Source organism: Manacus candei, unplaced genomic scaffold (assembly GCF_025592945.1).
Source record: "Manacus candei isolate 608988 ecotype Guabito, Panama unplaced genomic scaffold, ASM2559294v1 h1tg000152l, whole genome shotgun sequence".
Lineage (NCBI taxonomy): Eukaryota > Metazoa > Chordata > Aves > Passeriformes > Pipridae > Manacus > Manacus candei.
Genome location: NW_026138200.1, coordinates 868,827 through 885,462, shown reverse-complemented (window position 1 = coordinate 885,462; position 16,636 = coordinate 868,827). Strand labels below are relative to the sequence as shown.

The following is a 16,636-nucleotide window of genomic DNA, read 5'->3' as shown; positions in this document are numbered from 1 at the left end:
GCCTTCTCAAGCTAAACACTAATGCTCTTGTAATTTTGACTTGAAACACAGTTGCACTGCAGCACAGCAAAGTCTGTATATATGGCTCTACACTTGTTTCAACTAAGCCAAAGGAGATTTGCTGAAAGGGAATTAAAAACTTCCTGTTCAAAAATCAGAAGCTAATACTTCTACTACATATTTCTTCAGGCAGCTTACCCCTCACATCTCACTCCGCCACAGCTTTACCTTTTTTCCTGTGTCACATACCATTTCGTAGCACCAGAACTGCACCAGTTTGCAATGACTTAACATTTTCTTGTTTGCCTTTGCAAGCGTCTCTGTATCCTGTCAGGCCAGTAAGTGCTTTCATCATTCCACTGCAGGAGTCAGTCTCATCCTCTTCTTTTTAATTGTTATGTTGAACACATGTTCCTTTTGAAAATTTTTTTCTTACTCCTTCCCCATTCCCAAGCGTAAGACAAAGGCTTTTCCTAACTATTTGATCAAGATGACTTTCGGAACACCTGATTTTAGCTATACACAGGGATTCCCAGAGAACATCAGCAGGTTTAGATAACAATACCACTAAAAATCCAATTTACACTGCTCCTTTACCCAAAAATCTTGCACATTTCTTAATGATACCAACAAAGGTGAAGACAAAAATTCTTCAGACTTCAAAAATTCAAACCCAAGGACACCACCAACTTAATTTCCACTAGGAAATCACTTCAGTCTTTCATTGCTATACAAGGGTCACCCACTGGTGCATAAGACGCACAGGATATATCTTTAAATTACTCATAATCACCTTAAACTGCACTCAATCAGTATTGCAATATGTCATCTTACAGCCACAGAAAAGTTCAAAAGGAAAACCACATGAAAAAGCAGACTACCAAGAGCACTATTGTTAAAACTACACCAGAAAGCTTAATATTTCAATACTGTATATGTTAAAATAAACAACATACACAGGTGATGAAAGCCAGTCTCTGAAAAATTTATTATTCTGTTAGAACAAGTTTACACTTAGGATGAATTCTCAAGCTTCATGCCATTAGGAAGTTTTACTGGGTTTATACTGGAAATAAAAACAGAAATAAAAATAGATGACAATCCCAAAATACAGGCTGTACTTTGAGAATGATCAACAGACTTTCTTTTCCTTTTTAATCTATACATTTCCTCCTGCCTCCAGCAACAGACCTTTTTCGATCTTCATGAAAAGCTCCCTAAATTGTCTATTTTCCCTTTTAAAATCAAATGTTTTGAAAGATGATGTTGAACAGACTAACATAACCTGTACTAATTCAGTATTACTTCCCCCAAGTCATTCTACTGGAATTGTACAGCTTTCAGAGATTTATGATGTCAGTTTCATTCAAAGGATCCTGCCCTTCCCGCCCCATTTCCTCTGTAATCTCTAAAAAATTGACCTAATTCTCATTTTCTCATACTATGTACACTATTAGTACTTATCCCACTCTTTTCACTTCCTTGGGTAAGATGTGCATAAAGAGAGGATATGGAGGATTTACTAAGAAGATTAATTTTGGAAGCAGTAAAGCTTAGCCTGGTGAATTTGCACTTGACATTGCAAAATTAAACTCTTGGAGCTGGACTGGTTTGCAAACTATTCTACACAAAGCAACAGCGAGCACTGATTGCTCTACGCTTCAAATTATAAAGTAGTAGCAAGAATTCTATATATTCTTTGTCACTTGAAGTCTTTAGTGAAAATTCAAATTTGAGTTCAATATGAACAGAAATATTTCATAATTTTGAAATAGTTTCCATTCTGACTGTTTCTGAGTCATTTTCATGCGTTTACGTGAATTGTTCAAATTTGCCTCAATGTTAATTTTTACACATTGGACAATATGAAAATATTTGCCATTTAATGTGCAGCATTGGCCTTATCCTCACCTGCTTAGGTGCTCTTCTCCTCTACTATATGGATTAATAACTGATTTCAGTATAAAGTTTTAAGAGTTACTTCTTAATGTATTCAATATCTCAAATAAATTACGCAATAACCAACAAGTAATTACAGCTTTTCTCACACACTGCACCTTAAATGAATAATATTCTAAATACAGGTATCTGGCCAAACTTTTTTTTTTTTTCTAACAGACTGTCAGGAGTTTTCTCAGTGTTTTAAACTGAATGGCAGCAGCACACTGAATGATCAGTTGTAGAAAGGCAGAAACAATATTAAGTTATGCCTACGAGTTATTTAGTTTTCAGGGCAGAGGGGGAAGGAGAGCAGGGGAAATAAAATAAAAGATAAATTACCAGAATTGATTTTATCAGCTTCAACATTTAGCACCTGATATATTAGAAGCACATAAGTCAAATACTTGACTTACAGTCATATTCCTATCCCAGATCTGGATAGAGCCATCTTGACAGCCAGCTGCAATAAGTTTACCATCTCTGCTGTATGTGCAAGTTGTAGGAATCACCCGTTTCCCTTGAGCTGATCGAGGCTTAAATACACTTTTGTGCTTTTTTTCATTGTTAACATCCCATGTCCTCACAGTTCTGGAAAAAAAGAGTTTAAATAAACAGTTGCTTTAGATAAAGTTGATACATATGACATAACTCTTTTTGTGACATAACCAAACCCATTTTCCAGCATAGATGGTATATAACATTGTTCCAATTAAGTTATAATGGGAAAAAAATGATGACAATTTTCCAAGTAAGAAACATTGTATTCACTAAAATGAGTCTGAAGGTTAAAAATAAACATTCAAAAAAACTAAGACAGATTTTCCAGAAATTTCATGTAAATACATAACTTATTTACAATTGGAAAGATAACAAATGGTTAATACACAGGTACATAGTCTCCACTGTCACTGGAAATCAAGAAGATGAAAGTATTCAGTCCTTTGCAAAGTACGAATACTTCAGGAAACAGGAACAAATGCATTAATGGAACAGATTTTCTTTATTATTCTCACTTGACAACAACTGAAAATTCTCCTTTTAACTTATCAGTTATTCTTCAGACTTTTTTTTTAAAAGGCATTTTGAATATTAATTGCAATATTATTTATTATAGTTCTCTTCCACTAATCCTGAAGGTCTTAGCGTTCTATTATAAAAGTGTTCTTCAAATACTTTACCAAGACTCATTTATGTAATATTATTTTTTCAAGTTAAGTTTTTCCCACATTATTAGCAAAATAAATACATCCTTTCTGTTTTTAATGGAAAAAGAGTATCTGCCTGGATATTCACTGTTCCTTAGATACACAAAAACATCCAAATGAGAGAGAACTAAAACTCTGAGATACAGGTGGACCCTTTAAATTGTCTCAGATACAAATGTTTTCTGTCCATTTAATACGTTGAGGTCTTTCCAGATAAAAATTCAAAACTCTTCTGGCATCTAATGCAGAGAAGAGTTTCAGGATTTGGCAAAGGAAGGAAGATCATTTATTTAGAAAGAAAAAAACTCAAAGTTCTCAAGACAACCTCATTTGTTTAGACTATACAAACACTGCCTATGATCCAACAGCACATAATTCACTGGTCTCTAGCAAAGCAAATACAACTCTAACAAAGGCTGCCATTTCTCCAGAGTGAGACAAGACACCACAGCATAACATTAGGAACTTCCATCAGAGCTACAAGACCAGACAGGCCACAGAGCTGACATTTATATAACTCTAGAATAAAACAGACAAGAAAATGAGCTGGAAAGAGCTCATAGAAGTTACATTTAATTGCACATTTAATGACAGTAATGAAAAATCAGTAACTAAGTTAGAATGAATCCAGTTGTCCCTAATAAAGTCAAGGTTAGTTTCAGTTTTAAAAGTCTTCAAATCTTGTATCTGTAAGGCATCCGTTAATCATTCTACTTGGAGCCCTACCATAAGACATCTGAGTTCTGATGACTGGTTTGGGTTTGAGATTTTGGAAGTTTTATTGGGGTTTGGAGTTTTTAAAATTATTTTTATTTAAAATTAAACAGATTAATATTATGATTAGGTCAATTAGAGGATCTTCAGAGGTTTTTTCCATCTTCAATCGCTATGTGATTCTAAGATTCCCTTCTTCCTCTCAATGTGTTGTCAATAACCATCTGAGTTTCCTACCTTTCAGCAGGTACATCAACACTTTCTCCCACTGTGGTATTTGCTCAAAAGTTGAGTCTTTTCCCATTCTCTTTCCCTCATAATATCATAGAATCACCGAATATGCTGAGTTGGAAGGGACCCACAAGGATCACTGAGTCCTACTCCTGGCCCTGCACAGGACACCCCCAAGAGTCACACCACCTGCCTGAGAGTATCATCCAAACACTTCTTGGACTCTGTCAGGCTTGGTGCTATGATCACTCCCTGGGGAGCATGTTCCTGTGCCCAACCACCCTCTGGGGGAAGAACATTTTCCTGATATTCAACCTAAATTTCCACTGACACAACTTCAGGCCATTCCTTTGGGTCCTGTCACTGGTCACCACAGAGAAGAGACCACTGCCTGCCCTTCTGCTTCCACTCACAAGGAAGTTGTCGGCTGCTTCAATCCTTCCGAAATCTCATTTGAATAACCTATACCCTTCAGCCTGTCTTATTCCTTCAGTGATGATCACCTCCTACTGAAAAGCTACATCCTCTCTTACAGTGCAAGTTTCCAAGGACAGCCTTGGCATTCCCCTTCTTAGATGGTAACATGATTACATGCAATGAACTTTTAAAGCCTGCCTTCCCCTCCCTATCTGCCCTTCATCTCAGATGCCTCACAACCATCTCAGATGTAATTCCAAAAACAATCTCTCAAGTATCCTTTATCATCTTAATTCTTTATTTCTGCTGGCATGGAAAGACTTTTTTAAAACCTTAAGTTGCCTCTTTTTAGGGCTCAACATCCTGTCAAAACCTCAACAGTTCTGCAACACTACAGAGCATATTCAAACTTTCTTATCATTTTACCTTTCCACTGTAAAGGAAGAAGTACTTGTATACTCTTACTCCCTGCAACACACATTAAAAAAATACGAGCCCTAAATCAAGTGTAATATCAGTAGGTCAGCTGAAAAATCCAAGTTTCTTGAACTGCTGCTTCCGCTGCAGACAGTTGGCCACATTCCCACACATATGAGTTACATGCCCTATCAAAAATGCCCACACAGCCTACAGTACTTGCTTAACGTTCCCTCACTGTTTTCTTAACATCCCCACACTGAGTGTGGGTTTACTGCTGCCTTACTGCTACTGGATCTAATGGGAAAATTTTTCTACTAAAATAAAATAAATATTTTATAAGAAGTCATCTATATATTAGTTAGAAATTTGTCAATCATACCTAAAGAGCCCTTGACTTTTGAGCTAAGACTGAACTCTTTAACATATTCTTTATGGAAATATTTCCTATTTTTATTTTAAAATGCACATCACATTGCAAACACATCTCATAATACCATGGGCAAAATTTCAGCTTAGCACTGTTTCAGACGGAATCACCACCATCCGAAACATCAAGAGTCGTCTGTAAACTATGTATGTTGAATATTTTCCTTCAGACCAGCGATGGACTGGAAACAGGGACTGCTGAAGAACCTCAAGGACATCCCTTCACTGGAAATGAGAGGACATAGCCTTAAACTGTACCAGGAGATGTTTAGGTTGGACATTAGGAAGAATTTCTTTACAGAAAGGGTTATTAGATATTGAAATGGGCTGCCTGTGGAGGAGCCACTGTCCCTGGAGGTGTTCAAGGGATGACTGGACACGGCACTTGGTGCCAGCCATGGTCTGGTTGACACAGTGGTGTTCAGTGCACAAGTTGGACTCGATCTCACAGGTCTTTTCCAACGTAATTGATTCTGTGATACCCCATTCTAAGGGCCTTCATCACGTAGTCTGACACACGTTAATCTGCTCTGACACTCCTTTCACCCTTCATGCTCCCTCAATATCCATCTGAGTATCATGTCTCTTCTTTCAGCAGGCACTTTGATGCTTTTCTCTGTCTATAATTTATACTTGGAACTTACTTCACAGAATATTCTGAGTTGGAAGGGACCCACAAGGATCACTGAGTCCAACTCTTTAGTGAATGGCGCATACGGAGTTCAAACCCACAACCTTGGTGTTATCATGCCTTCTTCCAGGCCCTTTCCCTTATGGTGTTTAATTTCTCTGCCATCGAAGGGGACTTGAACAAACTTGGGAAGTGGCCCCATGTGAATCTCATGAAGTTCAACAAGTCTAAGTACAAGGTCCTACACCTGGGTTGGGTCAATCCCAGATATGAGAAGAACTCACTGAGAGCAGTCCTGACAAGAAGGACTTGGGGATTCTCATGAATGAAAAGCTGGGCATGACTCAGCAATGTGTGCTTGCAGCCCAGAAAGCCAAATATGTCCTGAGCTGCATCCAAAAAAGGATGTTGGCAGCAGGTCGAGGGATACGATTCTGCCCCTCTACTCCACTTTCATAAGACTCAAATTGGAGTGCTGCATCCAGCTCTGGGATTCCCAGCATACGAAGGACATGAACCTGCCAGAGTAGGTCCAGAGGAGGCAGTCCAGAGGAGGCAGTGAAGATGATCAGGGGGCTGGAGCACCTCTGCTATGAGGAAAGGCTAGAGTGTTAGGGCTGTTCAAACAGGAGAAGGCTGCAAGAAGACCTTAAGAGTGCCTTCCAGTACTAAAAGGGGGCTTATAAAAAAGAGGGAAAGTGATTTTTACACAATCAGACAGTGATAGAGCAAGGGACAGCAGTTTTAAACTAGAAGAAGAGAAATTTAACTTAGATATTAAGAACAAATTCTTTACTGTGAGGGTGGTGAGGCACTGGCACAGGTTGCTCAGAGGAGTTGTGAATGCCATATCCCTGGAGGTCTTCAAGGCCAAGCTGGACAAGGCTCTAAGCAGCCTAATCTAGTTGGTGGCATCCCTGCCCTTGGCAGGAGGAGTGGGGAGGTTGGAATTAGATGATCTTTAAAGTCTATTCCAACCCAAATCATTCTGTGATACTATGAGTAATACTTAACTCCCCCCATTCTAGACAGAAGGAAAGGGGATAAAAAGGAAAAGAAGCATAGAAACCTGAATAATTTACTTTCAGGAAATATTGCCTTTAAACTGGCAATACTGCAAAACTACTCTAAGACTGCTTCCGTATATTCTCTTCACTTCTGCTACTGAGTCTCAGTCACCATACCACATAGCCATCAATTGAGAGTACAATTTGGAATTAAAAAGCCTCTGAGTTTTTTCCAGAATATTTTATACCATTTAATGATTCTTCCTCCTCCTCACACATAATGAAAAAATAAATGAGTTTGCATTACAAAAGTTCCATTTTCACCTCTTAAGCTCTCTGGGTCCAGTATGTTGTTTGTGTTGAAACGAGTAAAAAAATTTTACCCCTGCCTCAATCAGATTATTTCCAGGACACTCATTTTGGTCAAAAAACCCCTCTCACTAAGAGTATCTCCTCCAGCCTAAAAAAGACTGGGATGAAACAATAACACTGTTTTATGCTCTATGTTGCACTATTTAGCAGAAGTTTATTTATACTAATATTTATCTGTTGATAAATAAAAGAAAGATATTTTTGAACTCCACTGAAAACAAAAGAAAAACATTTCCAGAATGAGGGATTTTTTCCACCTGAAAACAAACTGTTTAATGAAAGTTTGTTCTCTAGCAAAAACCACATATAGGGATTTTTTTTAAACTATCCTCCAATTTATAATGTTGTTTGTTCATGACATCAAGTTTTAATATACTGAATGATAAGTACAATCACATGAACATTTTTAATTTCTCTTTCATACATTTCTTTTCAATTAAGACTTCCATGAAAAAGGGTGCACATACACATGTTTAAATTTAACATTTTAAATGGTGGATTCCACATCTGCAAAACAGATTTTGCAAAACTGATTTTGTATAGTTCTTATATTTGCCAAGAGCAACTCAAAGCAACTTAGAAAAGGAGGGGAATGTTCTTTTGGAAAGGTAATGTGTATATTTTCGTGACCACTGAGAAGCTAAATGACCCATAATAAACAAGTAATTTAATTACTGAGGTTCAAGGGAGTTTTGGGGGGTTTTGGTTTGGGGTTTTTTTTTCCCCAAGAACAGTTTTTCTCTTTTTTGTCCCTTTTTAATGTTCTTACGATGTTATTACTAAGTTAGAATTTCTAATAAAATTAATTATTGGCAGTGCTGCTGCATGACACAAATTATTATAGGTATGTAGCTGCATTTCCCAGCCTGCAAGCACAGAAAATTTCTTCTAAGTCATGAATCAGCAAGACATTGCCCTAATAGAATCTGTTGAAATTCAAGAAGTGAATCAATTCAATCTTTAAGACCTGTCAAATTCCACTAAGCTTCTCCATCTGTTCCATCTCCTCTGTTTCTACTGGACTGCAAAACTCTATTGCACAATATTGAATGTTACTGGCATTTTATATAGGATACATATTTTAAGTCTACTCTTAATAGTTAAGTCGCTTCTTAACACTTGAAACACAAAAGAAGCAACTGAGTATGTTATTACTAAAAGTACAGATCAGGTTTAATGTTGTACATCCAGTAACCACATTATAATGCTTACCTTCGTAACGTATTATAATGTCTATCTTTGTAACACAAGGTCATCCAAAAAGGCTTCCTTGGAACGCTATAACATACTTCAAAGATGTTATACAAATACTGCGGCAATGAAATTCATCTTCCTAGTACAAGGTTTAAAGTCATCTCATCAGTGATAGAGAGCACCTTTTTTAAAGCTTTAAATTAAGCTTCTTTATAAAAAAGGCAACTGATGTTAGAGGAAGATTTTTTTTTTAATTTTTTTTTTTATCACATAAAACAACCTTATTGTCAGCAAGAAAACTTCCATTACTGTATTCATTTTGCCCCCTTTCAGCAGAACTAAGTTACAGTTTTCTTCTGTTGAGCACATGGGATGCAATGAAGTTTGAATCACCTGCCAGATACGGAAAAAATTTGTACATACAAACAGATGGAGAAATCCAGAGAAACTTTCCATACTTGTTTGGCAGAAAACTTCTAAATAAGCTACTTAGTTCCAGCATCTGAAGAGAGTTAAAATAATTTGAACCAGAATACAAGAAAAGTCACATCCAACACATGTAAAATCATAGCTATGGAAGGAATTGCCAAAAATATTTACATAACTTAATTTACAACAATTCTTCAGCTTTTCTGTTACTTACATAAAACCTAAATATAAAAAAAACCCAGAAACTTTACCAGATAAAACATTTAACAGAGTAAAAAAACATGTATGTGATATACAGCAAATGAGTTAAGCAATTCTGAAACCATATTTTTCCAAAGTTTCAAATAAAACTGGTAGCCTTTTTCAATAGGAGAAATTACCATCATTTGTATGTACAAGTACAGCTGCATTATAATTACTATTTGGGGGGGGGAGCAGCCAACTCAAAATTAAAACAACACATAAGCATGTCTGAGAGAGTGTGGCACGATGGCCTACCCTGACAAGGCCTAGAATCCGAGCAGAGAATGCACACAAGGTAAGCCATCATGCAAGTTCTGCTGCTGGCACCTGGGTGCTGTTTTGGTGTTGAATTATGCTAAAGCCAGCCTGGTTCACCAACCTTCAAACATACATCCTGCTTTTTGAAGCAGGATTTGACACACAAGTGAGTTGCTGGCCTGTAAATCTGACTACCAGTCCATTACTTTATAACTATAAAAGGTCAGTCCAACTTTCATACGGCAGATTCCTCCACATATTTCCTTGAAGTGTGGAACTTCTCTCAGGAAGCAGGGACACCTCTTCACGGTTACTCCCCAGGGGTTAAGAGAGAGATCTGCTTACTATCTCATATGGTGAGTTATATCAACCTCTACTTAATGACTGTTTCTTCTGCTAGCTTTGATACAATTGCTTTAATATAATTGGTTTGATACAGTGCATTATACTACTTTATGTTATATTACACCATGTTAGTAGGTTTTTAGCTTTTACATGCTGTAGTAAATGATTATGATTAAGATCTTTCATCTATTCACTCATCTGTTCATCTGTCATAATAAATAATTCACTTCATATAAACATATCTGTTTTGCCAAAATTAAAACCTGTGGGACAAAGTGATTTAATCACAACTCAACAGTTCCCTAAATTTAAACAGTTGACACAATCTAAGGCTAAGATGGGATTCAACCGCACCTTAACTTGTCTCCAAAAAGGAGTTTAGAAAGCAGGGGAGTCTTTTCTGCACCTCATGACTCAATAACTCGGAGTCTTTGACTTCTTTAATAACTTTGTCTAAGCCTTCCACTCCCACTCGTGATGGAGAGCATGGTGAGCAGACATTCTGAATTACTAAGCAACAATCCCACTGCTGGCCAATATACAAAACACTTGAGGAAAATAGAACTAGAAAATGAGACAGAGAACTAAATGAGTATTAGCTGGGCTAAGAAACCAGAACTAATGGAAGTAAAGGAGAAGAGTAGAGATGGACAGAGAGAGATTAAGGAGAATAAAAGTAAAGAACAGAATATAAATTATAATGTCACGCCAGACTTGGCATGACTGCTTTCAAGTCAGCTGTGCAGTATATCCATGAGAGGAAAACAGCAGCAGCAAATACTGGTGAGTAATGACATACAATCACTTCTGAATGAGGAACTGGCCAACAGATGCATTCAGATACAAAGGGTTACCCACCAATATGACCTCTATGACCCTTCAGAGGTTACACTGTAAAGACACAGTAGAAAACTTGCCAACAGAATGTCTAACTTATGACATAAGGAGTCTGTTTTTAATGAAATGCAAAGCTCACAAGCTTTCCAGACTGAATAATTTTTGTGTTTTCCCAGATTAAACCCTGGTGAGGCTACCCATACAAAAAGGTACTCTCTAAAAAGGTAAAAAATTTAAGAGCAGAAAGAGTTATTGCCTAGAAACAAGACAGTAAATAACATAATACAAGTCTTATAAATTTTTTTAATTAGCAGATTCCATACATAAAGTTATACTGTATTTGCATATGAATTACATATCTATTTCAGCTATACCCTTCTATGTGCTTGTCCAAAGTGATGAAAAAAATACTCTTCAGAATCCTGCACCTAATTTTTTTTAAAGTATATTTTTACTTCCTCCAAAACCTGAAAATTCTCCCAAAATATCTTCAGACCAGCTCATCAAAATGACCAACTCCAAAATTCCATCCTTCTCAAAGACTACAGCAGACATACTTTGCACTTGCTTGGCAGAGAGAAGGAATGACAACATATAACACAAAAAACCCCCCCAATTCTATATTTTAAATGTTGACATTTATCAACTATCAACAACAGCTGTTAAATCAAAGCACAAGAAAGAGCATCCAGTCACACAAATGGGAATATTTCAGAATGGATCATAAAAGAAACTCCCAAGATTCTGCTCTAGACATTTTTTCCCCCTTGTGAGTTCCCACTGTAGTACACATCACAAAGCAAAATTCAGATAAATACCCTGTTATCTACAGTCTCTCATTCAAAGATTCTGAATGCTTTAATTCAAAACATTAAGTTTCACCTGGGACCTAACAGTTTTAGAGACTTTCTTCCCTTTCTAAAAATTCTAAGATACCAGCAATCCACTTTGAATGTAAATGGTATCCTGGAAGACAGTAAAATGTATTAATACACAATTCACACAGAAAGGTGGAAGATCCCAAAGAAAGTGAGTGACAGAAATTTTTTAATAAAAACAAAAGAACAACATTACTATATGTCTACTCCATTAACAGATATAAGTAAGTTCCAATCCAGCTAATAATAATCAGCAGAATTTTCCTTACATCAAAACCTCACCAAATCAAACCAACAGCTTCAAGAACTAATGCAGAAGAAAAAAAATACATAATAGGGAAATGATGTTATTGAGAGGACATATTTTTGAGAGGAGACCAGAGCACTATCTTAAATACATTCAAATTCTATTGAAGATGAATTGGAAAGTAAATCACTGAGGTATTTAAAATAAAACAAAACAAAACAAACAAACAAAAAAGCAACACACAAACATGCTCCAGAGTACTGTTTAGATTCCCAAAAAAGTGGTACAGAAAAAGGCCTCTTCAGACTAAGAAAATGGTCTCCAAATCAAAGGTATATACTGTACTGAAAGTAGCAGTTGCAGGGATCATAAGTTAATAAAATATAATTCATTTAGGAGTTCCAGTCTCTGTTGTTGTGATAGCTTCTTCCTTGAAGAATTTTTTCGCAAGTTTAACTCAAGGTAGTTATAATGGATTCGGTTTATTTGACAAAATCCCTTCCATAGGCCAATGTAAAGGCAAAATCTGAACATGACAATCACACCTGTGTTCCTATAAGCCTTTCTCCCTTAGTATTTCCCTAAATATTACTTTCCTTTTGTATTTCCCTGGAACAGTGAATATATTTGATAGCATGGGTAAGTGATAAGCATTTGTGCAGCTAAATTGCACTAAGAGAAAAAAAGCTTGCTGGTTTTGAATGACTTCCTCACTGACACTGACAGCTTTGTTTCTTGTTGATGATGTCTTCACATACAGGTCTGTCTGAAGAAAACAGTTGTTTTCCTTTGCATCAGTCATTAGGACGGAAATCTTGGGTGTCTGCATCAAGGCGTGTAATTTCTTCAGTTCAAATCACCCAAATATCTAAAAGCAAGTCTTCAGAAAACCAGCCACAGAGTAAGTTGGAGAACCATCCCCTTAAAATCTTTTCATCCAGTGAGTAACAGATTCAGTGATTTTAATGAAGTATACTGAGCTCTGTAAAGAGTCAATATGCTTTTGAATTAACAATAATCCAAAGTCTATGTCAACGCTGTGCTATTTAAAAACCTCAGCACTGGTATTTCCTTGAGACTATGTAGCACTTTACATACAAAAAGTCCTTCATAAATGAAGTTATATATAACTTCAATATTATTATTTCCACACAGAACATTAGATGAATTACAGATGTTATGTGATTCACTTCTGAAAGTTGTGACAGTATGAGTAGATTCAATTCTGTGTCATTTTCCAAGTGGGGCAAGAAGGTAATGAACTGAGATCTCATCTCCCACTTAGAAAAGATAAGAGTGGGATGTAATCAACCTCCCCAGGGGGTACATCAGATTAAGATCAAAGGGGAAGACTTCTAGTAAAGAACATCTTGACAGTTCAAGTTACTGTCACCTGCATGAATTGAAATTACTCAAGAGCAGTCTTGCATGATACCGCAAAAGAAGGAGGGGTTAATCACTAGGAAAACAGGATGCTTTCTAAAAAGCTGATTAGTCATGGCTATAAAATAGTTTAGGTTCACTTGGATCTCAAGTTTTTCTTCACTCCATTAAATAACTTAAACTGGAACTAACATTCAGCAGAACTCTCCATTACACTGGTGAAAAATCATCTGAAATTAAAGCAGTCAAGCAGTCCAAAGCTCTCTGAGGCAACACCTCAGCTTATTCTACATGCACAACAATTAGTTTTAACTGGTTCTGTTGTCATCTTACATCTCACTCACAGCCACTTTTTGCATGTCCATTAGCAATGAACTGCAATCTAGTAGAGGTAAGTAACAACAGGGAGAAAATTAAGTCTTAAATGTATTTTGATTTTTGAAGTTACAGAATCTATTCTAAATAATGTGAAGTTTGACTCAGCTGCACAGACTAACATGCTCTTTGGACTACAGAAAATTTTAAAAGTGAGTTTTACTTTGTTTTACTTTACTTTTGCATGAAGCATCGCTTATAGCATGTTGTAGTATAATCTCTATAAAAACTTAATTACCTACTTACAGAGACCAGGACAAACTGCAGTCCATAAAGTAAATGCAAATTGAAGTATTTATCAATTATATATTCCACTTATATCCACCAGATATAAGTGCAATAATTAATATTTTCTGGAATATACACCAAAATATAAGGCGTTTCCCTCATCCTCACTAAAATTCAGAAAGGAAGAGAACATCTCTTGTAGAAAAGAAATATGGTTCTTAGCCTCAGAACTCCAAAACATGATACAGTCCCACATCTGTCTGGACAAACACACAGAGCATCGTTTTTTCATATACTCATCACCATAGTCTGCTCACATCATAATGCTGCTGCTACTGAAGAAGCCTCTCCTTTCTGACTTTTCTGTAAGGTTAAAAGTCTAAAGCAAAATATTAGTGGATAAGATAGTATTAAATTTTATGATTTTTGAAGACGAAAACTAAGGGACTTATGCTCCCTTATCAACTATGTTCTCCACAGGGAGGAAAATGTTATTTTTTTGTTGGACTTAAAAGATTCAAAAACAGCAAGGGCAGGACATAAACAACAAAGAAAATACCCTTAATAATCTTTTTTTTCCTTTTACATAAAAGAACGCAAGAGAAGTTACTTGTTTCATAGCTCAATTCAGTTAAAAAATCAAATAGCTCTACAGTCTAAATATGTTACTTTTAGTGCTCTAATCCTCCTTAGCCTAAAGCCCTGAAATTTCTGTCTGTTCAGAAACTCACCTTTTAGTTCACTGCACAGCCTGCTGCTACCTGAGCAACCTGATCTGAGTTGGCTTTTCACTACTCAGGGAACTGAAACAGATGACCTCCAGATGTCCTCTTCAACCTAAATTATTCTGTGACTCCAGAAAATTTGAAAGGGTACTTTACAATGCATTTAGAGGATATGAATATTTCTGGCAGGGACCCACACTTCTTATATCTAAAATTCTGTGAAACAACAGAAGTCTGCTCAAAAGATAGTAAGAATGGAACTAAGTCCAAAATCACAAGACATACAAATGGCATCAACGCAACTGATTTTCAGAGCTACTGGCAGATGGATACTAGGAAAACTGCAGAAGTATCAGCTGGCAACTTATGTCTGCTGTCCTACATGTTGTAAAGACACGTCTTACATCTCCAGTCCCTACTGCACTCATGAGTAGTTAACAAATACCCATTGACACACTGCAACAATCAAATTTTTAACTTGCCCCAAAAAGTGCTCCTACACAGGTCAATCAAGTAGCAGGAAAATTCTCAGCCACTTTTTTTTATCCCAGCTAGAATTCATGGATGCTTCCTCAACAATTCAGCTATTTTTTAAGCAAGTGCAAATGCCCAGCTCTACTCTTCCTTTTACCTGGGGAGTCAGCAAAATTTGTAATTCTTATTTTCTTAGAATCACAGAATATCTCAGGTTGGAAGGGAGCCATCAGGATCATTGCTCCTTGCAGATATACATAAAACTAAACCACATGACTAAGAGTCTCATTCAGGTGCTCCTTGAACTCTGCCAGGCTTGATGCTGGGACCAATTCCCTAGGGAGCCTCTTCCAGCAATCAACCACCTTCTCAGTGAGGAACCTTTTCCTAATGTCCAGCCTGCTTCCACTGATGCAGCTTCATTCCGTTTCCTCATGTCCTGTCACTGGTCTCCTGAGAGAGATCAGCACCTCCCCTTCCACTGTCTCCCATAAGGAAGGTGTATCATATTGTGAGGTCCCCCTTCAGCCTCCCTTTCTCCAGGCTGAACAAGCCAAATGACTTCAGCCTCTTCTCATTAGTGTTGCCCTCAAGACCTTTCTCCATTTTGGTCCCTCTTCTTCTGATACAGTCTAACAATTTGATGTCCTTCTCATACTGTGGTGCCCAAAACTGCACACAGGACTTGAGGTGAGGCTGCTGCAGAGCAGGACAATTTCTTAAAAATTAAGCCATTTCTAAAACACAGTTTTTAATTTTATATACTTTTATGTTCAAATCTTGAACCAAAGGAGCCTTCAGTAATAGATGCAAACAAGTCAGACTGGTGGTCTGCACCTGGATTTGGCTCCTTAAACAATTTTGTGCCTCTTGGCACCCTCAATTTTGTGGAAAGAAAACTCAGCTTTTAGAGGTGCAAGAGATGTCAAAATCTCCCCTTGCACATACCTATGACCAGTTGTTTAGACCCAAAAGCTACTGCTGATTTTAGACAGCCCAGGATAGAAATTCCTAAGCTGCCATGCAGTTCCTATGACTAAAAAAGACGAACCATCTTGACTGAAAGCATGTAATCTCCCTTCTAAATGAGAGAAAAAAAGTATTGTCACGTCACATCTGCTCTTTGCACATAAACAACATGAAAACCTTCATATTTACTAAAGTCACTGCATTTATACACACACCAGATATAAGCGCAAACTACTGTGTAGAAACTACGAATTCTTAATTTATGATCCATCACCACTGGGTGATCCCCTACCTTTTCTTGTGTTTCTCTTACACTGGCTAACAGAATGAGCTTCCCTTACTTCTTGTATCATAAACTTAGAAGTTGTCAAAAATTCTCAAGCTATCATTAAAAAAACCCCAAACCCTGATCTAGTCATGGAATCAATATATGAGACTAGGGCCAAATCCTCAAAACAAAATTGGAAGATCAAAGCACAATGCCTAAATAAATGAGGAAAAAGAACTGGCACAATTTAGTGTGCATTGCTCCCCCATTTTCTCTGCATTGCAGGAAGTTTCCCTTTTGATTTAAATTTTTAATTCCTAAGATAATCTACCTGAAACTGTGTGTACCCTTTAAAAGTGAATTTATGCAGTAAAAATGTCAGTTGTAACAGCCCTCAAATGTAAGCTCTTACAATCGAC

At 36.9% G+C, this 16,636-nt stretch overlaps 1 protein-coding gene across 2 annotated transcripts in view; it reads right to left on the bottom strand.

Annotated features, from left to right (window-relative positions):
• Positions 1–16,636, bottom strand: part of WDR70 (WD repeat domain 70) — a 133,111-nt gene that overhangs the window by 56,112 nt on the left and 60,363 nt on the right. For both annotated transcript variants that reach the window (XM_051772298.1, XM_051772297.1), the window contains exon 10: positions 2,355–2,529. In XM_051772298.1, the coding sequence (XP_051628258.1) occupies positions 2,355–2,529 (175 nt within the window). The remainder of the gene's footprint in view (positions 1–2,354; positions 2,530–16,636) is intronic.